The sequence below is a fragment of the Neophocaena asiaeorientalis genome, unplaced genomic scaffold (genome assembly GCF_003031525.2).
Source record: "Neophocaena asiaeorientalis asiaeorientalis breed wild unplaced genomic scaffold, Neophocaena_asiaeorientalis_V1.1 scaffold629, whole genome shotgun sequence".
NCBI lineage: Eukaryota > Metazoa > Chordata > Mammalia > Artiodactyla > Phocoenidae > Neophocaena > Neophocaena asiaeorientalis.
This window is the reverse complement of record NW_020175468.1, coordinates 3,716,302-3,740,861: the sequence shown is the minus strand read 5'-3', so window position 1 is coordinate 3,740,861 and position 24,560 is coordinate 3,716,302. Positions and strand designations below refer to the sequence as shown.

General features: G+C 46.0%; 1 protein-coding gene across 1 annotated transcript in view; it reads left to right on the top strand.

Annotated features, from left to right (window-relative positions):
* The first annotated feature begins 1,042 nt into the window (after positions 1–1,042).
* Positions 1,043–24,560, top strand: part of SAE1 (SUMO1 activating enzyme subunit 1) — a 73,218-nt gene continuing 49,700 nt past the window's right edge. The window contains exons 1-4 of the mRNA XM_024768832.1: positions 1,043–1,225; positions 16,121–16,232; positions 20,824–20,997; positions 23,168–23,310. Of these exons, the coding sequence (XP_024624600.1) occupies positions 1,128–1,225; positions 16,121–16,232; positions 20,824–20,997; positions 23,168–23,310 (527 nt within the window). The 5' untranslated portion in view covers positions 1,043–1,127. The remainder of the gene's footprint in view (positions 1,226–16,120; positions 16,233–20,823; positions 20,998–23,167; positions 23,311–24,560) is intronic.

The following is a 24,560-nucleotide window of genomic DNA, read 5'->3' as shown; positions in this document are numbered from 1 at the left end:
AAGACTTTGTTCAGGCCACTAATATCGATACTTAACTTTGCTGGACCTCAGACTCTTTAGCTGTGAAATGGGAATATTAAAGAATTTATCTACTCTTGCAAGGGTTAGAGAAATAATCCATATAAAACCCATTTAAATTCCATGAGAGGGCAGCTATTTTTAATTCTTATTTAAAAATTAAAAAAAATTTGTTTTACTGTTCTACCCCTAGCACAGAGACTGATGGTTGACAAGCACGTTCTAGGGATTGAACCAGGGCCCTCGGTAGTGAGAGCGCAGAGTCCTAACCCTGGACTGCCAGGGAATTCCCAAACAAGTTCCTAATATGTATTTGTTGAATGAATGCTAAAAAGGTATTTTGCCTAGGGAAAATACATATTAGCTATTATTAGCTATTACTAACCTACAAGATTCCCCACCTGCTTCATATTATGATTTAATCTCTTACCACCCTCTCACTCTGCTCCAGCCACCCTGCCCTCTCCACAGCTCCTTAATTACGTTAGCATGTGCCAGCCTCAGGGCCTTGCAGCTGCTGTTCTGTCCAGGAATGCTACATTTCCCAGTTATCTACCCAGCTTGTTTCTACGGTTCCTTCAGATCTCTGCTCAACAATCACCTGTCACCCTGTAGTCCCACATCCTGTTTTAATTTTCTCCAAAACATTTATTGAGGGCCTGATTTATATATTTTTTCCTTTGGGCCCTCCTCAAGGGAACGTAAGTTCCATGAGGGCAGGATTTTATCTATTTTACTCACCACCCTATTTCACAACATCCCCGTTACCGGGATTTCGGCAGACGCTCCATTTTACTTGCTGAATTGAAGGCCTCATAAACACTTGGGTATCCTTGTGGGGCCAGAAGCCGCGCGGATTTTTGGCCAGGATTGGCAGGAGACTCCATCACGTGACTGGCTGATGCCCGCCCACCTCGGAGGCTAAGGAGGTCCATGTGGTTCCAGGCTCCAGGGGCAGGCGGGGCTTGGAGAAGGTAGTGCGCAGGCGCGATCCCTGGCGCAGGCGCAGATGCGGCCTGGGTGCGCGGCCCGTGGCGGTTGGCGGCTTGTGGGGCCGGCGGGCGGTTGCCGTGAGCAGGACCAGAGCTCCGGCGCTGAGAGCCGGCGCCATGGTGGAGAAGGAGGAGGCAGGCGGCGGTATCAGCGAGGAGGAGGCGGCTCAGTATGACCGGCAGATCCGTCTCTGGGGATTGGAGGCCCAGAAACGGTAAGGGCCGGCGCGGCTTGTGGGACTGAGGGTTTGGAGGGTGGTCTGGCCTGAGGCGTTGGGGAGCCGGAGGGTTTAATTTGAAGAGAGGAGGCGGGAATCGTGTACCCGGCCGTGGTCGCCTTCCTGAGAAGACTGGAGGGGTTGATTTGGGATGTTTCCTCGGAAGGTATGGGAAGCGGGGACGTCCTAGGTGGTGGGAGGGCTGTTCCGAGGAATTGGCGACCTCTAGAAGGGGAGCTGGGGGAGTTCTGAGCGATCCGGAGGATGCAGACTCAGGAACTCGACGCCCGGAGGGAGCGATGGTGGCGTTTGGATCGGGGTTGGGGACTTAGGGAATAGGAGGGGCCAGGAATGCGTGGAAACGATGAAAGTGGCGGGGGGGCATAGTTCATTCATTCATAGGTAGCGGAAACCTGTTCTCTGCCGGATGCTGGGGAGACTGGCGAGCCCAGTAGATGAGAGCTTTCATTCATTTTTGTGGCCTCTAAGGAGTGGGCCAGTCTGAAAGAGTGAGGTTTTTTCCCGAGGGGTTTTGGAGCAAGTAATTTCAAGTGAGGTTCCTGAGAGGCTCGGAGAGTCTGGGGGTGCTGGAGGTACCCGAAGAGATTGCTTGTGTCTAGATCTGGGGGTGTGTCCCGAGAGGACAGGATTGGGGATACCTTGGGCATGGGGGAGTAATTATCGGAGGGGATGAGGTCTTTGAAAGAGGTGGTCGATATGATCAGATATTTATTGAGTACCTGCCACCGGCGCTGAGCGGGTATTAATGAACTAGGCAGACTTCTTGCCCACATGGAGCTTACGTTCCGGTGGGGGAGGCAATACACATAAGAAATAATAAAATATTAGGCAATGCAAGTGCTAGGGAGAAAAAATAAAGCAGGGAAAGAGGATCAATAAAGGATGATGGGGTGGGAGAGCTATTTTGATAGGGTGGCCAGGGGAGGCCTCTGAAGAGGTAACATCGAGCCTCGGACCTGTATGAAAGGAAAGAGCCCTGTGGCCATCTGGGAGGATCTTCCTAGCATAGGGGACAAGTGTAAAATCCTAGAGGCCAGAGCATGCTTGGCAAATGAGAGCAACAGGGTGGCTGGAACCAAATGAGGGGTACCTTTTATTTTCTTTTTTAAATTAATTAATTGATTGATTTGGGGCTGCGTTGGGTCTTCGTTGCTGCACGCGGGCTTTTGTCTAGTTGCGACGAGTGGGGACTACTGTTCATTGCGGTGCGCGGGATTCTTATTGCGGTGGCTTCTCTTGTTGCGGAGCACAGGCTCTAGGCGTGTAGGCTTCAGTAGTTGTGGCACGTGGGCTCAGTAGTCTTGGCTCACGGGCTCTAGAGCACAGGCTCAGTAGTTGTGGCGCACGGGCTTAGTTGCTCCACGGCATGTGGGGTCTTCCCGGACCAGGGCTCAAACCCGTGTCCCCTGCATTGGCAGGTGGATTCTTAACCACTGTGCCACCAGGGAAGTCCCAGGAGGTAGCTTTTGAATTCTAAGTGTGCTGGGAAACCTGTTGGAGAGTTTTGACCAGAGGAGTAACACGATCTGAACTGTGTTTGAAAAGGATCGCTCTTGCTGCGTGGAGAACAGGTGGAAGTGGGCAGAAGTGGAAATAAGGATTACGCTTAGGGGGCTGCTGCGGTAATCCCCTTGAGATGCAAGTAATGGTGGCTCGGAACTCTAGGGAAGGGGTAAGATGTAGATTCTGGATATAATTTGAAGGTAGAGAGGACAGGCTTTGCTGAAGGATTAAACGTGTGGAGTGGGAGAGGCAGAACTCAAGGTTTTTGGCCAAAGCAGTTGGAAAGATGGAAGTGCCTTCACTGACTGAGGTGGGGGAAGAGTCAGCAGTTCTAATTTGGACTTAACGTTTTAGCTGTTTACTACACATCTAAGTAGAAATAAATATGTGAGTGGTTGAGTTCAGTGATGAGGTCTGAGTGATGGGGGTGGTTATGTGATGTGCGTGAGTACAGAGGGCAGAATTAATTGATCCAAGAGTTGGGGAGGCAGGCAGTTCAAGACGTTTGAGAGGCGGGAGCTTCTACAGCTTTTTGGTGAGAGAGCGTGTGTGGTGGGTGGGGTGAGGTGGGGGTTACTTCAGGCTCATTTTAGGTGTGTGGAGCCTTCTGTGACTGGGGAGGAGGGCGCATTACGAGGCATTAGCAAGCACTGGTCTGAGGGTTGAAGGCACCTGAAATAGAAGATTGGGAATTAAATGATGAGAATGGGGCTGAAGACACAGTGTCGAATGAGTTTAGGAACTGCCGTTTGAAGGAGTGTTAGGGGTTCCTGAAGGGTTGAGAAGGGGATCCTAAGTGTACTGGAAGGGTTGATTCCAGGCGTTGGGGGCAGTAGGTGGTTTTGTTTGAGGCGGAGTAAAGTTGGTGAGGATTAAACTGGAATTAGTGAGAGATCTGTCGGAGGGGTAGGAATGAATGATTTATCTGAGGAGCATTAAAGAATGGATGGAGGGCTCCTGAAGGAGAGGTGACCTAAGGGGCAAATCAGAGTCGGGGTATGGAATTCTTGGGAGATGGGAGCTATTCTGAGGAAGTGAAGATGTCTAGAACTCAGCGGAGAAGCTGAAAAGGATTGGTTGAGGGTCCTGGGAGGGTAGGAAGGGGTTACCTATAATTTGGAATCTATAGATTTGTATACAGTCTTACAGAGTTGATTAAAGTGCTCTCTTGTCCCTTTTTCAGCTGAGTCTCATAGCAGCTCTTTGGAGAAGGAAAGGCAGTGATTTCCTCCTCTGTACAGAAAGGAAGGAGGCTCCACAAAGCAAATTGACTTGTCTCTAAGGGAACTCCAGGTGGGATAGGAGAACTCTGGGGACTGGGGACCCTTGTGAAATAGAAAGCAGACTGGGAATGGACAGACTGCATTCTGGCTACAGTTTTGCCTCTGACTCTATAATGTTGGACCAAGGTTTTCAGAGAATTGGAAGGGAGACAAATAATAATAAAAAGGGTCTTCAAGGGAACTCATACAGTCTGGTGGTTAAAAACTGGTGTGTGGGCTTCCCTGGTGGCGCAGTGGTTGAGAATCTGTCTGCTAATGCAGGGGACATGGGTTCGAGCCCTGGTATGGGAAGATCCCACATGCCGCGGAGCAACTAGGCCCGTGAGCCACGACTACTGAGCCTGCACGTCTGGAGCCTGTGCTCCGCAACAAGAGAGGCTGCGACAGTGAGAGGCCTGCTCACCGCGATGAAGAGTGGCCCCCGCTCACCACAACTAGAGAAAGCCCTTGCACAGAAACGAAGACCCAACACAGCCAAAAATAAATAAATAAATTAAAAGAAGGCTCAACATTTAAAAAAAAAACAAAAAACTGGTGTGTATCTCTCATACAGTGTTTTAATTTTTTTGAAATTAGTTGCCAGCATTTAAAAATCTAGAGAATTGGCCAAATTTGGGGCAGTTTGAGCATCAGAAGGAATAAAATAGACTTCACGTAGAAATATTTAATAATGTGTCTTCTGATGTAGTGAAATAAGAACCTCAGTGCATCATCTTCTATGTTTTCCTGCCAGATATCATGTTTTCACAGAACAGAGGAACAAATTAAAGGACACCATTGAGGTAATGATGAGATGTCCAGAATGTGGGACGTTTTACAAGACGACTGCCCTGGTTCTCTTCCAGAAGTCAATGTCATGGAAAAAACAAGCGAAGGGACTGTTCTAGATTAAGAGAGTAAAGGGTGGAGCCAAATGCAAGGTGTAACCCTGACTGGATCCTGGTTCAAAAAGAAAACTTACCTAAAATACACCTTTTAGGCAATAGGGGAAATTTGAGTATTCAGTCCTGTTAGATGATATTTGGGAATTATTTTCTAGATGTGATCATAGTGTGGTTATGAAGGAGAAGGTCATATTTTTGGAGTTGCATGCTAAAGGTGTGAAGTGCTGTGATGTCGGCATATGGGTAAAGCCAGTAGAGCAAAATGTTAACTCTTCTTTCTATTTTTCTGTATGTTTGAAATTTTTTATAATGAGAAGTTGGGAAGATGTGTCTCTCTTCCTCCCAACCAACCCCACCCTCCCCACATATGGAGATTTCACAGTTTCTGATTTCTGTCTTTTGAAAAATAGTAAGGTCAGACATCTCCACATTGGTTGGAGCTAAGCAGAGGCCGCCTCTTTTATTCGGTCGCACTGTGAGGATGTGGGATCTTAGTTCCCCAACCAGGGATCGAACCCTCGTCACCTGCATTGGAAGCGCAGAGTCTTAACCACTTGACCGCCAGGGAAGTCCCGAGGCTCTTTTACCCAGAGCCTGGGCTCTCTACTTGGCCGTCGTCTCCAGCAGCTCTGCTTCACTCATTGATAGAATTGCCTGGCCCCTGTAAGCACGTGAGTTTGCATCTCTTGCTGTGACGCCGAGCCCATTTTGTGGATGAGGTTCAGGGAAGGGAGCCACCTCTCCCAAGGTCACACACCAAGTACATAGAAGAAGGAGGACTTGAATCTAAGCCACTAACTTCAGGTTCACTGCTATTTCCACAGTAGCTCATTAGCCACAATGGGAGGCTCATTCTTTCAATCAGATGAACATAAAGGAGAGTGTTGAAGCTGGCAGCCCTGTATGTTCTCAGACTGTGATTCAGTTTTTGCACCGACTTTCACAACAAAGGCATGTCTAATTTTTCTCCTTCCACTCAGCGGTCATTTATCCCCTATCTAAGAGTGAGGAAGGAGGGTGACTGAGAAGGGAGAAGTAGAGGATAAGCTCCATGAGGGCAAGCACTTTATAAATGTCCAGTAATTAAGATGTGGGTTTTGATTGGTCTCTATTAAATTCCCAGTGCCTGCAAGTATGTAGATATTCAGATATTTGTTGAGTGGATGAAATGATTGTACACTGCAAAGACCTAGGAAGTCCAGAAACCTGGGTTCAATTCCCAGCTCTGCTAACTAGCTCTCTGACCCTGGGTGAGTCACAACAGTTTCTTAGCCTTAGGTTCCACATCTGCAAAAAAGGAGGGGTGAGTGTGACCAAATCTTTAAGGACTCAACTGAAGTTTTTTTTTGTTTGTTTGTTTGTTTTTTAGATGTTGGGAGTAGGAGTTTAGTAATTTATTTATTTATTTTTGCTGTGTTGGGTCTTCGTTTCTGTGCGAGGGCTTTCTCTAGTTGCGGCGAGCGGGGGCCACTCTTCATCACGGTGCGCGAGCCTCTCACTATCGCGGCCTCTCTTGTTGCAGAGCACAAGCTCCAGACGTGCAGGCTCAGTAGTTGTGGCTCACGGGCCTAGTTGCTCCGTGGCATGTGGGATCCTCCCAGACCAGGGCTCGAACCCGTGTTCCCTGCATTAGCAGGCAGATTCTCAACCACTGTGCCACCAGGGGAGCCCTCAACTGAAGTTTTGACTTTACAGGAAAGGGGCTCCAAAAACTTCCCTGTTTTCAAGCACTCATTACCCTACACTGCTGCTGTTCAGACAGTGCTTCAGTTGGTTCCATAGGCACCTACTTGCCATGAAAGTGACTGAGCGTGTACTGGAGGCCAATCCTGGTTGTTTCATATAAGGATCAATTTTTTAGTGGTTAATAGTTGAGTTTGAATCTCAGCTCCAGAACTTCGTAGTTATCTAACCTTGCATGCATTTCTTAACTTCTCTGTGCTTCAGTTTTCTCACTTATCAAATGGGAATAACAGAATCTACGTCATAAGATTATTGAGAAAGAAATGAGATTATGCATGAATAGAGTCTACGCACAGAAAGCATTCAGTAAGTTATAGCTACCATTATTTGACAAGTATAAATCACCAGCCACAAAATAAGGGAAACTAAATAGGAAATAGGTTGAGATAAATGAGATAAAGCAGGCATCAGTGGGATGAGTGGAAACTCCAAAAGGACAAGGAAGACTGTAGGAGGAGCAGATTTGCCCAAGCAGATCGAGGTGAGGAACAGTCTTAAGGTCTGTCTTGGATTCTGTCAGGACATTTAAGTAAGTATAATGAATGGGCAGTTGGATGGAGCAGGATTGTAGATTTAAGTGAAAAGGACTGTACTGTTAGTTGAGCGGAGAGTATTTTTAGAAGGAGAAAATGGTCAGATCTTCCAAGTGGCCCCATCATTTTTCTGGTCACAGTGACCAGAAACCTAGGAGCCTCTGTCCTTTCTGTCCACATCCAGTCTATTGGGAATTCCTCTAGGCTCTGCTTCAAGCTCTGTCTCATCCTCCCTTAGTCCAAGCTACACGCATCATCTCAGGTCACCTCAACAGTTTCTCCCTGGTCTCCCCTGTTCCACGTGTGACTCTTTATAATCCATCCTCCACACAGCAGCCAAACTGATTTAAATTTAAAAAACAGATCACAGCAGTCCTGCTTAAAGCCTTCCAGTGATTTCCTGTATACTCAGATCTTTAAAAATCCGTTGCCTTTCCTGCCCTGCTTTGTCTGACCTTGCCTGCATCTCCCTGGGTCACTCCATTCAAGCTGCTTGTATCTTTATGTTCCTCAGATATGCTAAAGCTCTCTCTGGCCTCTGGGACATTGTGCTCGCCCTACTCGAAATCATCTTATACAAGATTTTTGCATGACTCACTCTCATGCATTAGACTCTCAATAAATGTGGTTTGAATATGAATTTGGTCGTCTTCAGAATTTTTAATCATGAGTGGAATTCATTGGCTTGACTTACCTTGCAGTATGTATTGTGAATTCAGATTGTGGTGTAAAGACTGGTTCCTTCCTTCCCAGAAATTGAAAAGGTATTCCCATGGCAGCAGAAGTAGAGAGGAGAGTAAATCAGCAAGTATTTATTTAGAACCTACTATATGCAAGGCAGCATGGGGGAGACATTGAGAGAGGGAGAAAAAAAAATCACAGATCCTGGTTAGAATTGAATTTGGGATCCCAGCTCTGGGCACCCGTTAGCTGTGAGAGCTTGGACACCTTTTCTGAACCTCAGTTTTTTCCTTTCTCGAGGCAGACATGGATCCTTTCCTATGGAAACATGATGGCCTACTTGGGGGGCCTGTGGAGCCACTTGGCCTTTTAGGGAGAGAAATTGTATGCAACATTTAGGATGTGTGCTTTTCTTCTGAGAGAAGAACAGTGAAGAACCATAATCAAGGTTTCAGTGAGGCACTGTATGTATGGTACCTAGCTCAGTGCCTGGAGCTTAGTGAGCCCTCTGTGGTTGGTAATTACTGTCACTGTTTTTTTTTTTTTTTTAATTTATTTTATTTTTGGCTGCGTTGGGTCTTCATTGCTGCACGCAGACTTTCTCTAGTTGTGGGGAGCAGGGACTACTCTTTGTTGCGGTGCGCGGGCTTCTCATTGCGGTGGCTTCTCTTGCTGTGGAGCACGGGCTCTAGGAGTGTGGGCTTCAGTAGTTGTGGCACACGGGCTCAGTAGTTGTGGCTCGTGGGCTCTAGAGCACAGGCTCAGTAGTTGTGGCGCACGGGCTTAGTTGCTCCGTGGCATGTGGGATCTTCCGGGACCAGGGCTCGAACCCGTGTCCCCTGCATTGGCAGGCGGATTCTTAACCACTGCGCCACCAGGGAAATCCCTACTGTCACTGTTGTTACCAATAGACTCTACACCCAGTATGTCACAGTGTAATTTTATATTTATTGTGATCCTGAGAAACATCACTTTAAGAGCATAGACTCTGGAGCAGTATCACCTGAGTTGCTATCTGCTTTGCTGTTTGGTAGCTGCGTGGTCTTCAGCAAGGTTCCTAAGAACTGTGAGCCTCAGTGTTAGTTTCCTATTGGCAGCTGTAGCAGTTACCACAAATTTAGTGGCTTATGACAGCACAAATTCTGGAGTTCAGAAGTCTGGAATGTTTCCCTGGGCTAAAGGAGAATCAGGGTGTTGGGAGGGTTGTACTCCCTGTGGAGGCTCTAGGGAAGAATTTGTTTGCTTGATTTTCCTAGTGTCTAGAAGCCACCTGCATTCCTTGTCTTGTGGCCCCTTTCTTCATCTCCAAAGCATCTTCAAGTCTCTTCTGTGAGCAAGTCCTCTGCTTGTCATCGCATCTCCTCCTCTAACTCTGACCCTTCTGCCTCCCTCGCATAAGGGCCTTTGTGATTGCTTGGACCCACCTGGAAAATCCAGGATAATACCCCCATCTCAAAACCCTTCATTTGATCACATCAGCAAAATTCCTTTTGTGGCGTAATGTAATTTATTCACAGACCCCAGGGATGAGGAGCGTAGACGTGGTGGTGGGGGCATTATTTTGTCTACCACACTCAGCTTCCTTTATCTGTAAAATTAAGGCTAATAGTACTATCTGCCTTGCAGAGTTAGTACATGTAAGTTGCTTAGAACAGTGCTTGGGCATTCAGTAGCTGTGTCCTAAGCGTTGACTGGTGTTATCTTATTCTGTTTAATGGTTGCCTAGTTTTCCGTAGTAGGTGTGCACCATGGCATCGTGGCCTCAGAGCGCACCATCTCTATCACTCTACCCTATTGTTGCCCTTCTCTACTAGCTGGTTATGTTAGCCACTTTCTAGCTGTGTAACCAGCTGTGTAAGCTAGTTAACTTCTTTTGTGCCTGTTTTCTCAGCTGCAAAATAGGGATAACAAGGTACCAGCTCGTAAGATTGTCGTGAGGGTTAAATGACATAATACACGTAAAGAGTTTAGAACAGTGGTTGGCACGTAGTGAGTGTTAGCTGTTGTTTTTTTGTTTGTTTGTTTTTTAATCTATTTATTTTTTTAAATTTATTTATTTTTGTCTGTGTTGGGTCTTCGTCACTGTGCTCTGTCTTTCTCTAGTTGGAGCGAGTGGGGGCTACTCTTCATTGCAGTACGGGCTGCTCACCGCAGTGGCTTCTCTTGTTGCAGAGCACGGGCTCTAGGTGTGCAGGCTCAGTAGTTGCGGCTCGCGGGCTCTGGAGCGCAGGCTCAGTAGTTGTGGCACCCGGGCTTAGTGACTCCGCGGCACGTTGGATCTTCCCAGACCAGGTCTCAAACCCGTGTCCCCTGCATTGGCAGGCGGATTCTTAACCACTGCACCACCAGGGAAGTCCTGGTGTAAGTCCTGGTGTATCTATTAATTCAATAGCAATTGAAATAACAGTGTGATAAGTCCCAAGCACAGTCATAGATGCTAGAGATACCATGGTTTCTGGAGCTTACTTACATTGTAATGGAGGAACGAGGAATGAACACATAAACAAGTAGCAAAATTCTAGATAGAAGAGACGTAGACCTATTTTGGATTAGGTGGCCAGTGTGGACTTTTTTAAGGAGGGGCAGTTGAGCTGAGATCTAAAGAATGGGTCATGTGAAGAGTTAGGGGAAGAAGCAGAGAGAACAGCTAATGCTAGAGTCCTACGGTGGGAGCAAATGTGGCATTTTCTGGGATCAAGGAAGGCCAGCCTGGCTGTAGGCAAGTTACCAGGGGAGAGAGTAGGATGAGACAGGCAGGAGTGGTATGCAGGGCTGTTGGTAAGGAGCTTGCATGGGAACCATTGAAAGGTCTGAGCAGGAGAGTGGTGTGGTCAGGTTTAGAAGCTCTCTATCTGAGATGGGGACAGTGGATTGTTGGGAGCAGGAATGTAAGCAGGGAGGCCAGGTGTCAGGCTCTTGTGGGTTTTTTTTTTTTTTTTTTAAGGGAACGCTATTTATTTATTTAACTTTTTGGCTGTGTTGGGTCTTCGTTTTTGTGCGACAGCTTTCTCTAGTTGCGGCCAGCGGGGGCGACTCTTCATCGCGGTGCACAGGCCTCTCACTATTGCAGCCTCTCTTGTTGCAGAGCACAAGCTCCAGATGCGCAGGCTCAGTAGTTGTGGCTCACGGGCCCAGTTGCTCCGCAGCATGTGGGATCTTCCCAGACCAGGGCTCGAACCCGTGTCCCCTGCATTGGCAGGCAGATTCTCAACCACTGCGCCACCAGGGAAGCCCACTCTTGTGGTTTTATAGGTGAGAAATGGTGACTCAGAGTAGGGCTGTGTGGCTGTGAAAATGGAGGGAAGTGGTGGACGACGCTGCTGTGAATAGCATTGTACATGATTTTTGTGCCCACGTGAGTATTTCTGCAGGATTGATTCCAAGAAGGGAATTGCTGCATTAGAGCCTGAGTAATGATAGCCAGCATTCATTCAATGCTGACTATGTGCCAGGTACTATTTTAAGTGCTTTTCATGTAATTGAGCCATAAATAAGCAGTAATCTCAGGGCCCCTAGAATGGTTAAGGATTAAAAACATAAACATGATATTCAGTGTTGTTGGCAGTTGAATTAAAAAACCTCCCAGGGGACTTCCCTGGCGGTCCAGTGGTTAAGCCTCCAAGCTTCCACTGCAGAAGGCATGGGTTCGATACCTGGTCGGGGAACTAAGATCTCGCATGCTACAAGGCATGGCCACAAAAACAAAACAAAACAAACAAACAAAACCCCAAAACCCTCCCGAGCAGTCAGAGTCTGTGGAACTCTCTAGGATGGAGGGATCCTAGAGAGGCCATGGGCTGCATGTGATTTATGTCAGAGGCATTTATGTGGAGCAGTTGCTGGAAGAGTTTAGAGGGTGCTCTCCTGAGTGCCGTGATAAGGACTTTTTGAGGAAATGGCATCCGAGTTGGGGTTTGAGGTCTGGAGGAAAGGCTTGACTAGGCAGAGAGAGGAAGACAGGGTGTGTTTCAGGTGTGTGGAATGTTGTGATTAAAGTCTGCAGGTGGGGGACTTCCCTGGTGCTGCAGGGGTTAAGAATCCACCTGCCAATGCAGGGGACATGGGTTCGAGCCCAGGTCCAGGAAGATCCCACATGCCACGGAGCAACTAAGCCCGTGGAAGATTGCACATGCCATGGAGCGGCTAGGCCTGTGAGCCATGGCTGCTGAGCTTGCGCGTCTGGAGCCTGTGCTCCGCAACGGGAGAGGCCACAACACTGAGAGGCCCGCGTACCGCAAAAAAAAAAGAGTAGCCCCCGCTCGCTGCATCTAGAGAAAGCCTGCACAGCAGTGAAGACCCAACACAGCTAAAAATGAATGAATGAATGAATAGCTTCTCTTGTTCCTGCACTGATTTTTATTTATTTATTTATTTATTTATTTATTTTTGGCTGTGTTGGGTCTTCACTGCTGTGCAGGCTTTCTCTAGATGCAGCGAGCGGGGGCTACTCTTTTTTTTTTGCGGTACGCGGGCCTCTCAGTGTTGTGGCCTCTCCCGTTGCGGAGCACAGGCCCCAGACGCGCAAGCTCAGCAGCCATGGCTCACGGGCCCAGTTGCTCCGCGGCATGTGGGATCTTCCCAGACCAGGGCTCAAACCCGTGTCCCCTGCATTGGCAGGCGGATTCTCAACCACTGCGCCACCAGGGAAGCCCTCTGCACTGATCTTGATGCTAGCAGATTTGGGATTTCCTTCAGTGATATGACCAAAGGGTAAAATGGTGCGGGGGAGGAGGGAGAGAACATTGACATAGGCATATGTCTGGGGCTCAGCTTCTCCATTATTGCTTTTTTCTACACGGCCCTTCCACTGCCAACCATAGCCTAGGTGACAGGAGCCTTTCAAGTGACAATTCCACTTCACCAGAATAATTGGGCAGAGGGCTTACGGCATACAAGCAAGGTAAATAACAGAGATGATCTGGTAGTAGTGGAAGGTAAGGCAGGGAAAATGGGAGGGAGCCAAGACTGAACGGGTTTAAATGCCAGCTTAATGGGTTTTTTTTCCTCTGTCAGATTTTTTGAAAATCAGAATCAAACCCATCACTGAGCCCTTTTGTAATTAAGGCAGTGGGGATTGAAGAGATGTTCAAGTAACTTTTATGGAGCACCTGTTCTGTGATGGGGAGGATGCCAGGTGGTTTTGCATACATGTTTGACCAGGTCTTCGAGGAGATTAAATCATGAAGTCAGAATTGGTATCTCCATTTTACAGACGAATAGACTGAAGGTCAGAGAGGTCGTGCAGTTTGCCTGGGTCACCCAGTTAGGAAGTGGCAGAGCCAGAAGTCAAGCCCAAGTCTTCACACCCGGAGGGCGTTAGTGATTGGCCATGCTTGTTGCTGAAGGAGCAGCAAGGAAAACAGAGCCTGAGGAGAAGTTAGTGGGTTTGGAGATGAGGGGGCCATCGGTAACGTTTGAGGGTACAGATTTCCCAGAAGTGAGTGGGGCTGGTCTAGCTGTATCCTTGAGGTAGATACAGCAGCCAAACAGGAAGACTGTCACTCAGACTGAGCGGGACCGTGGAACCTGGAGTTCCAGGCGCAGCAGTGTTAGGACCAGGTGAAGGGAGGGCTCGCAGGCTAACAGTGAGAGCAGAGACCTGGAAGGTACAGCTAAATGCACGGCTGCTCAGCCTTTCTAATGTCAAAGGTTTGGTATGTGCACGATGTTCTCTTTGGAAACATTGCATATTTATTATATGTGCTGATTCTCAAGGGATTGGAGCGACTCTGGAAGGCTGCGTGGCTTCCTTCCTCCTCCCCTCTGCTGGTGTAATGCTATCAATCTGTGATAAGAGACCTGCTCATTGCTAGCATCTCTGTTATTTACCTTGCTTGTATGCCGTAAGCCCTCTGCCCAATTATTCTGGTGAAGTGGAATTGTCACTTGAAAGGCTCCTGTCACCTAGGCTATGGTTGGCAGTGGAAGGGCCGTGTAGAAAAAAGCAATAATGGAGAAGCTGAGCCCCAGACATATGCCTATGTCAATGTTCTCTCCCTCCTCCCCCGCACCATTTTACCCTTTGGTCATATCACTGAAGGAAATCCCAAATCTGCTAGCATCAAGAATCAGAGAAGCCCGCGCACCGCAACGAAGAGTAGCCCCTGCTCACCGCAACTAGAGAAAGCCCGTGCACAGCAACGAAGACCCAACGCAGCCAAAAATTTAAAAAAAAAAAAAAAAAAAAAAAAGAGTGCAGGACTCGATTTTATCAGCCATCATTTCCATTAAAGACTTCTAGCCTGATGACATGCAAGTGTCCATAATTATTAGAACCATTTTTGGAAAAGAGTTTCTGCATGTTCTCCTTAGTAGTGGTACTTGATGAGAATGGACTCATTTCATAAATTAGGAGCAAACTCATTGGTCAGCAGAACTTGAATTTAGGTGAGACCGTTCTTAGTTCTTACTAATGCTTTTCAGTGTGAATAGTCATACATTTGCTGCAAAAATATTAATGAGTTTGATTACAGGGTACTGCCTAAGATCCTGATGGGGTTTTTCATGATATATGATGCAAACTCTTTATTTCCTTTTTTTTTTTTCCTTTTTTTGGCCTACTGGGCGGCTTGTGAGATCTTAGTTCCCCAACCAGGGATTGAATCCAGGCCCTCAGCAGTGAAAGCACGGAGTCCTAACCACTGAACCCCAAGGGAATTCCCTTTATTTCCTTTTTCAAATATGAAAAATTCTGATTCTGAAACACTTCTGGTTCAAGGGATTTTGAATAAGGTATTGTGGACCTATACTGTCTTCTGCTGACCTCAGAGTTAAGTCCAGACTTCTCTATCTTTTATTTTTTAAAATTTATTTATTTTTGGCTGCATTGGGTCTTCCTTGCTGTGTGTGGGCTTTTTCTAGTTGCTGTGCGTGGGCTGCTCTTCATTGCAGTGTACGGGCTTTTCATTGCGGTGGCTTCTCTTGTTACAGAGCATGGGCTCTAGGTGCGCGGGCTTCAGTAGTTGTGGCACGTGGGCTCTAGAGTGCAGGCTCAGTAGTTATGATGCATGGGCTTAGTTGCTCCGCGGCATGTGGGATCTTCTCGGACCAGGGCTTGAACCCGTGTCCCCTGCATTGGCAGGCGGATACCCAACCACTGCGCCACCAGGGAAGCCCTACCATTTTTTTTTTTTAAGCCTCATCTTCTGTCACTCTACAGGCTCAGAATGAGCTAAACACTTCCCAGATGCGCCCTCTTTCGTGCCACCTTGTGTGTTATAGCTTAAATAGTACCCCTTCTCCCCTTCTCTTCTGCTGTCACACTAGTTCAAGCCATCATCCTCTCTCACCTTAACTGTGACACTCTTCCCCTTCCAACCATAACCCCCCCCACACACACATGGCTTTCCATCATGTTTAGAATAAAATCCAGAATCCTGACAGTACCTGTAAGAGCCTTCATGATGTGGCCCCTGACTCTGTCTACAGCCTCATCTACCATTCTTACCTTTTTTTAAGATTTTTTTGATGTGGACCATTTTAAAAGTCTTTATTGAACTTGTTATATTATCGCTTCTGTTTTATGTTTTGGTGTTTTGACGGGGAGGCATGTGGGATCTTAGTTCCCTGACCAGGGATCAAACCCCGTACCCCCTGCATTGGAAGGTGAAGTCTTAGCCACTGGACCACCAGGGAAGTCCCCCATTCTTCCCTTTGCTCACTCTTCCCTTTGCTCTTCAGCTGCTCTATCTGCCTTCCTGCTCCTGGAATATGCCAAGCACTCCTCTGCTTCAGGGCTTTTGCACTTGCTTTTTTCTCTACCTGGAATGTTCTTCTCCCAAGTATCTGTATATATGTCCTTCATTTCATTTTGATTTTTGCTCAGCACTTCTGTGGAAAGGCCTTCACGGTCAGTCTGACTAAACTCACATCCTCCATCATTCCTGATCCATACCATGCTTGATTTTCTTCACTTTTTGAGATATTATATATCTCTATTTGTTTGTCTGTCTCTACAGAATACAAGCTCTGAGGGCAGGAATTGTGTCTGTTTATTCACTGCTGTATTTCCACACCTTGGAGGGGGGCCTGGCATAGTAGGTGCTCAATAAATATTTGTTGAATGAATTGTTCTCAGCAGGATAGATTGGAGCCTGTCTCTTTTTCAAGATTTGAGGCCTGGATGCTTAAGTGCAGTTAATGAAATCCAAGATCATTTCCCTATTTTTGTCTTGTTTTGTTCTTCAATAATTCAGAGACCTTCCACTGTCCTCTTTCATCCCGTTGACAATATCTGCCTTGTAGGCTGCGGGCCTCCCGGGTGCTTCTTGTTGGCATGAAGGGACTCGGGGCTGAAATCGCCAAGAATCTCATCCTGGCCGGAGTGAAAGGACTGACCATGCTGGATCACGAGCAGGTGAGCTGCCGCCTTATCACTCTTCTTCGCCATCTCCCCTCTTTGGTATAAACACGTGGAGAGGGCTTCCCTGGTGGCGCAGTGGTTGAGAGTCCGCCTGCCGATGCAGGGGACACGGGTTTGTGCCCCGGTCCGGGAAGATCTCACATGCCGCGGAGCGGCTGGGCCCGTGAGCCATGGCCGCTGAGCCTGCGCGTCCGGAGCCTGTGCTCCGCAACGGGAGAGGCCACAACAGTGAGAGGCCCGCGTACCGCAAAAAAAAAAACAAAACAAAAAAAAACACGTGGAGATTTCGTGCCTTCCTACTTGCCCCTTCTGGGCTGTGAAAGAGGAGGGCTGGCGTCAGTGGCACTGTAGCCCTTGGAGACTGACATGACAGCGCCAGCACCGGGTTTGAATTCAGCTCCACCATATCCTACGGGGTGATGACCTTTCCCGTCTGTAAAGTGGAGTTAGCATCTCCCTTGGAGGGTGATTGTGAGCAGTAGAGGAGTGCTCTTCCAATTTGTACCTTTAAACCACCGAATTGCCTTGGGGCTTTGTTTTGGTGTAGCTTTCACCCCTAATGATTCTACTTTACAAAGTCTGAGGTCAGGCTCAGGAATATATACATTTTAAAGGTATCTCAGAAGAAAAACAGGTATCTCAGGAGATCTTGATGGAGATGCTTCACAGGCATTACCTTGGGAAATGTTGGATCAGAGAGAATGTATATGGACCACTTAATGTAGTGCCTGCATGTAATAAGCATCCAATAGTTAATTATATGATAAAATATTATTTAATTGATAATAGAACTATAGTGCCCAACCCCTATGTAGCTTTCTCTGACCTGTCTTTTCTCCAAAGTGAAAATAACTGCTGCTTTGTCTACATTCTCATGCTTCAATGACATTTTGGTTTTCTTTTATAGAAAATTTCAAATATATACAGAAGTAGAATAATATTTGACACCTCACCTACTTGGCTTCTACAGATACCAATGTTTTGTTGATCTTTTTATTTATCTTTTCCCCTGTATTTTTTGGAACAGTTTTTTAAAGCAAATTCCAGAAATCATGTATTTTTTCAGTTAAAATATTTCAAAAATTGTGTTGTCACATATTATTTGTGTCTTTTTTTCCTTTTAGGCAATGAACAGGGGTCCTGTCTCATGCTAGGTAACTAGCACACACAGTGTGAGGTATAGGCTCTGTAGACAAAAGTAAATGTTAATGACATTTTTAAAAGCTCTCCTGTTTGGAGTTTCAGGAGAAAATAATATCTAGAATTTTTGTTGTCTTAATTCTCCTGTAATACGAAGAGACACAGGTTGGCTCACTTAATATCACAGTCACAAATTGATTTTTGACTTGAATTCAAAACTTTCTAAGGAAAGAAAATCCCTGCAAGCAAGCTGCCAGATAATTAACTGAACCCTCCCAGCTTTGACATCCCCCCGCCCACCAGCCACAGTGCCCCCTAGTGGCAGGAACACCCCATCCAGGGGAAGAATTTGTTTGCCTGGGTAGAGAGGGTAAGAGTGGAGACCCAAGGAAGGATGGTTCCAAAACCTGGAGGCCGTTGGTGTGGAAAAACGAAACCACAATGGGATGGTAGTTTCCTCATTTGGTTGGGAAGTCTGAGAATGGGGATGAGAGAACACTGAGGCCATGTGATGTGGTTCTCTCACTGCCTCGGCACTGGCACGAATGCCACCCAGAGTTGGAGTCAACCGTTGCCTCTTCAGTTTAAAGACTAATAGTGCCTTCTACTTGCCTTCTGCTGTAAGGCCTGACTCCTCTGACTGGTTTTCAGAGCCTGACACGGTGGTTCTCAGTCCCATCTGTGCTTTAGAATATTTGGGGAGTTATTTAAAAATAAAAGTTCTCCAGGTGAGTCTAAAAGTCAGGGAGGGTTGAGAACCACTGGCTTCGTATAACCTGGTCCCAGTCAACTTACCCAGCCTGACTCCCATCTCATAAATTTCATAGTTCGTGAACACTCTCTGGTAGTTCTGCCTTTTGTAGTTTGCTTGTGCTTTTGTCCCTGACTAGGAACGTCCCAGGAAGATGGTGCTGCATTTTGCAGAAGCTTTGGAATCATGAAGGCTTGGGCTCAAATCACACCTTCTGAAGCTGGGAAAGGGAATTAACCTCACAGAGACTTAGCTTGTTCATCTATAAATTGAAGATGTTAATTCCTGCCCCTTAGAGTTTTTCATTTCGTTTATGTCAGCAAGCATCCAAGAGCACCTGCTGCCTACCCTGAAGTAGACTAGGTACTGGCGATAGAAAAATGCACAAGATTTGCTTCCCATCCTCAATTTTTTTCCAGAAATCAGAGCACGCTACCTGACTCAGGTTGTGGCATGCAGACATGAGAGAGACTTCCTGGAGTGCTGAGCTGAGTCTTAAAAAACAAGCAGAGGTTTTTCAGGGTTTGAGGAGCTGTGTTTTAGGCAGGGGACATTAGCACAAGACAGCATGGTAGAAATCGAATATAACAGTTTGGTGTTTTTAGAGTGTGAAGCCCGCGGTGCTGGGGGGGTTGCATTTTGCAGGTGAGGTCCAAGTCACGAAGGGCCAGCTGGTAAGCTCTGCTGTAAACGTACTTAATTCTCTAGGTGGTGAGGAGTCATTGAAGAGTTTCAGATGGGTGAGGGTTGACTTCAGCTTTGGGCTTTCTGTAGATCACTAATACTGTGTAGACTGTGGTTGGCACAAGATATGGGGCAGAAGACTACTTAGAAGGCTGCTTTAATAGTTTGAGAGATGAAAAGGGTCTGTGGAATGACAGTGGGGATAGAGATGGCGAGAATCACCGAGAGGTGAGAGATGCTTCCGTGGTATAGTCAGTAGGATTCTATATGTGAAAGCAAGGAGGAAGTACAACAGCTGACACTTACTGTAAGTGCTGGACGCTGTTCTAGGAGCTGTAGTTGTAGTATCTCATTTAGGCCTCAAAACAACTCTGAGATGTAGGGATTATCATTCCTGCTTTACACATAAGAAAACAGAGGAAAAGGAAGTGAAGTATTGGCCCGCCCAAGGTCACAGCAGTTAGTGGTACTACCAGGACCCAGGCGGTCTGACTCCTGGCAGAGGCCATGCGCTTAGCCACGTCACCTGGTGGCTGCTATCAAGGAAGTGTAGAGGATAGGAAGACCAGGTTTCTGGCTCTGGTGACTGGATGCGTCAGAGATGTCTCTGTTTGTTAACAGAGACAACAAACATAGGAATTGGATTATGATTGGCCATGGGATCTCCAGGAGGAACTTTCTGGTGGGCAGTTTAATATAAGACTCAGATGGATCAGGAAGCAATCTGTACCAGTAAGAGCAATTTGAGAAATAACAGCAGATTTTTGTAGAAACTATAAGGCATGGAATTGGTTTATGGAGCTATATAGAGTGAAAAGATGAATGATTTCGAGGTGGAATCCTGAGAACAGCTGCACCTAAGAGGGCCCATATAGAAACTGGAATGTCCAGCGGGGGAGAAGGAGAGCCGGGAGCTGTGAGGCCAAGGAGTAGGGCACAGGTAGTACTGACTCCCCTGGTGGAGTGATTAGCAGTGCCATCGCTTTTAGTAACGTCCTCACTTTACATGTGATTCCCTCATACTCACTCAAGGTCACACATTTAGGTGGTTGAGCCAGGATTCAAATCACGGCTGTGAATCCAACCTGAATTATCCTAGAGCATGGCTTTTAACCACTATGATGTACGATCTCGCTGTGTGTGGTGAGATCCCTGGGATGGGATGGGATGGGTCAAGCATACTGTTAGAGGGCTGGCCTTGAACGGGAGGAGGACCAGCTCATTTGCTTGGAGGAAAGATAGTAAGGGAGAGTGTATACTGTGGGTAGTTGGCAGGAGAGGAGAATTACTTCTGTTGAACCCAGTCTTGGTGAAGGTGGCGGGGTTGTACATGGAGATTCATGATTAAATTAGATGTTTGATGTGTGAAGAAATGCATTTTGAACAGTGGAATCTGTAATCCTATTGGTGGCTGTCAGGTGACTATGTTATCTGTCTTTGAGGCTCTCTTCTGCTGATGTCCAGCCTTATGAGTGAAATTATCCCTCTTCTCCAACCTCTGCTCAGCTGTCCTCCTTTCTGAGTTTTAATTGAATTTAAGAGTTCGTTTCAAACATTCTTAACTGTGTCTAATTTTTGTGTGGGTCTGATTTTAAACCACTTGTAGGCAGGGACTACATCCTTTAAATTACTTATGTCTCTCTCCGATTTCTTAGAATTGGGCACATGGTAGGGATTTGGTCAACTCTTAGCACTGATGATTATGTCATTTTGTTAGCAGTTAAACATTTACTTAAGAAAGCATGGACTTCTTTTGTTTAGAGTGAATTTTCATTATAAACACAAGGGGGTGCTCTTTAACCATCAGTGCCCAGTTTAAAAAAAAAAGTTCAATGTCTATTTTAAAGCCTCAGAAGGAAAGAGTGTAGGGAGTCTGTGCTGGGCAGACTCCTATAGGAACAGTAGTACTACAATTAGATGGCAGATGTTTTAGTTATTCTTTAAAGTGGAAAAGTTCATTTGTCTTTCCCTCCAATTTCAAGTATTTAAAAAAAAAATTATCATTCCTAGGTATCTCCAGAAGACCCCGGAGCCCAGTTCCTGATCCGTACTGGGTCTATTGGCCGAAACAGGGCCGAAGCCTCTTTGGAGCGCGCACAGAATCTCAACCCCATGGTGGATGTGAAAGTGGACACTGAGAATATAGAAAAGAAACCTGAGTCGTTTTTCACGCAATTTGATGCTGTAAGTTTCATAGAGAATGTAAAATCTGCTTCCGGAATTCAGCAAATTAAAGCACTAGTTGTATGTATACTAGGTACACTGGCGCATTAGAATCTCAAATCTGAGCTTTTTCCCAAGTAAATTTTTAAGCTGTTTCATTCTTTAGTTTTAATATAGTGCCCCAGTAGATTGAAGTCTTATATTGCCTTAGTGTATATGCCTTATCAGTGCATTGCCTTAGTATGCTGAGTGCGTCGGTAGGCAGATCCAGTCTGTTGGATCTGCGCTGGCTGCTTGTGAGTTGCTGCCTTTTGGTTTCTTCTTTGGGCATATTTTTCCCAAGACCAGGTTTTATCATTGGTGTTTTGTCTTCCTTCCAGAATTTTTGCACATAGCTTCTATACATTTTATTGCAAATGTTTTCTTCTGAAAACTTAACAAGTTGGTGAATATCTGTAGCAGAGTCTTTTTTTTGTTGTTAGAAATACCAAACTACAGCTTGTGTTTTGTCTTTAAAAAGAGCACACCTGATCTCGGTCTGTCTCTGTCTCTTTCTTGCACAGAGCCACTTTGACCGTGTTGCCGTGGTTAACTAGACAAAATCACTGCAGTCTTAAGCCAAACGAGGCATATCGAGCCTCATTTGATTACACTGCCACATCTTTGCAGAGGTGAAAGGATAAGTTAAATTCTGTTTCAGTGTCTGTGACCTTTCAGCCATGGCTCCCTGTACCCTGGAAAAGCTTAACAAATGTTGGATAACCGTGCGATAGTCACAGATGATCTACTTGTTTTTTAAACGAAGGGCCCATCACGTGAGAGGTTAGAATTTGGGCTTGGTAGTTTTGTTTTTCACACTGTTGTATTTCATATGTGCATCTGTTCAAATGTGGGCTTGGAATGATGGATCATCTGTGCATCTTGTCCCTTAAAAATTTTTTTTTATTCTGTTTTGTAAGTCCAGGTATTGGAACATTTTCCAGGACATAAGTCATCTCTTCATTTCTTTATCCGTAGTAACCACATTTGGTTTACTCTAGGTGTCCTTTGAACTTCTAGCAACTAGAAGCTTTGTTAGAACTGAAGCATGGGGCTGTTGCTTGTATAACGCATGTGCACAGGGCAGGCGTGACTTCCTCATATTTGAGCCACGTTTGACTGGTCTTCGTAGGTTTTCACGCTCAGTTTTGACGGCAGGGCTCCATTCGGTCAGTTGATTGCATGTTCAGCTGCACCTGTCTTATCTTTTAGATTTGACTTTTCCTCGGGTGACTGCATCCTCTGAATGGCAGCAGAGACACACGTTGCTCTGTGAGCGTTATTTCAGTATTCAGGCTGCCAGACAACAGCAAGAGGTTTATCAAATGAAAATCCTTTTGAAATTTCTTCTCCAACTTTCTATGTTCAGAAGAAAACATGTGCACTTTAGAAGTTGTCTTCTTGGCCCTGATCACAAAGCTTCTCCTGAAAGGTCGTGTTCTGTGCAGTGATTTCTAATACCTCAACTTACTGGAACACAACTTAGAGGCCTCAGAGCAACATTGGTAATTCCACTGAGTGAATCACGGTCTCATTGTCTAAGTCTGAATGGGAGGTCACTTGGGCTGTAACCTTTTCTTTTGTCCTTAAATTCAGATAAAGTTTCACATCGAAAACTGTGGAAAAATAATCTCAACAGGACTTGTTTATTTTCTTTATCTTAACATATCAGTCAAAAGAAGGGGGAAAAATGCCCTTGTATTTAAACATGACCTTTGGGTAAATTTAAAAAACTGCTTTTGTTTCTTGCTGTAGCTTATTCAGATATTAATAGGTTTAATGATTTAGAAATAACTTCCTCTAAGTTATATTATTGTCTTTTCCTTTTCCTGAAAACTGTGAAATGTGGTTTATGTATGTTCATGGTTCAGGGGAAATAAATTCATCGAGTGCCTTTTACTTAATAGCTAAACACGTTTCATTTTGGTTGCAGAAGGTGAAGTGACCGTCTCATGATTTACATTTTCTACACACTGAAACCTGCAACTTTTCTTTTGTCTTCTAACCATAGCATCCAAAGAACCTGTTGTACCAGTTTGAAACTGGCTTTAGCCATGCCCAGAGAGACTGTTCGTTAAGGTGTATTTAGACATCGGGGCGGTGATTCACAGTCTGCACAACTCACACCCGACCACTTTCATTCTTTCTGCAGGTATGTCTGACTTGCTGCTCCAGGGACATCATAGTTAAAGTTGACCAGATCTGTCACAAAAATAGCATCAAGTTCTTTACGGGAGATGTTTTTGGCTACCACGGATACACGTTTGCCAATCTCGGAGAGCATGAATTTGTAGAGTAAGTCTGGGGAGAGGAGGAGAGAACATAAAGCCTTTTCAAAATGTAGTTCTATTTACTGGTAGGAAATGAACCATTTAAGGAAAGTATTTAACTATAATACTTAGAACTTTGGGAAACCAATTCATTAACAGCTTACTGAATATATAGATTGTGTGCTCAGAATTATAGGAGATGTGGCCCCTGCCTTCCAAATTGATGGTCTCCTCTAGAGCATGAGGAAAGCAGTTCTAAGGTGATCGAAACACACCATGTGGGTATCTGATCAGTTTGGACTTCAGGTGGTGAAGCCACACTTTCTATTCAGGGAGAACCTGCTCGGATTGTAAACATTTGTTCCCCAGCTGGGGCTTGCGTGTGTTCAGGTTGAGAGATGGTAAAATGAGTACTAGTTGGATGGGCAACTCTGTGGGCACACTCAGCCAGAGTCTACCTTGGAAAAGCTCCAAGGTCTAGAGACTGCTCTGGCAGAACAAACAGACCTCCTCTCATTTTGAACATTGAGGTTACAGACCATGGTGATTCTCACGTAATGAGACCTGCAGTGTTTTGAACTTGTAGCTTCTAGATGAAAGATGGCAGATGATACCAGTGCTGTAAAACTACAAGAGTTGGTTTTGGGGCTGTAACTTTTGACCACCACCCTTGCTGATGAGAGGTAAAGAGAGACCCTGTGTGGTAGGTGAAGCCTCCTACCAAGAGTCAAGAACTGCTCTCTTTTGTTCAGCTTCTTAGGCAAGTCACTGAACTTTCTCCAGTCTGCAAGTTTCTTGCCTGTAAAGTCGAGATGGGGGAAGGACAAACATGTTCAAAATCTCTTGTATCTCTTTTTTTTTTTTTTTTGCGGTATGTGGCCCTCTCACTGTTGCGGCCTCTCCCGTTGCGGAGCACAGGCTCCGGATGCGCAGGCTCAGCGGCCATGGCTCACGGGCCCAGCCGCTCCACGGCATGTGGGATCCTCCCGGACCAGGGCACGAACCCACCTCCTCTGCATCGGCAGGTGGACTCTCAACCAGTGCACCACCAGGGAAGCCCTCTTGTATCTCTTATGTTTTATGACTTTAAGAAAATCTAGTTCTTTGGGCACCTTATAAATGGATAAAGAAGTCACAGTAGAGAAAAGAAGGCCAGATTACTTTAATGTGAGCTCCCCATGGCAGAGAGGAGGAATTGAGTTCAGCTCTTTATTTCATGATTCAGGTGGAACATTTACAAAGTTTATTGAGAGTATACTATATGCTAGGCAGTGT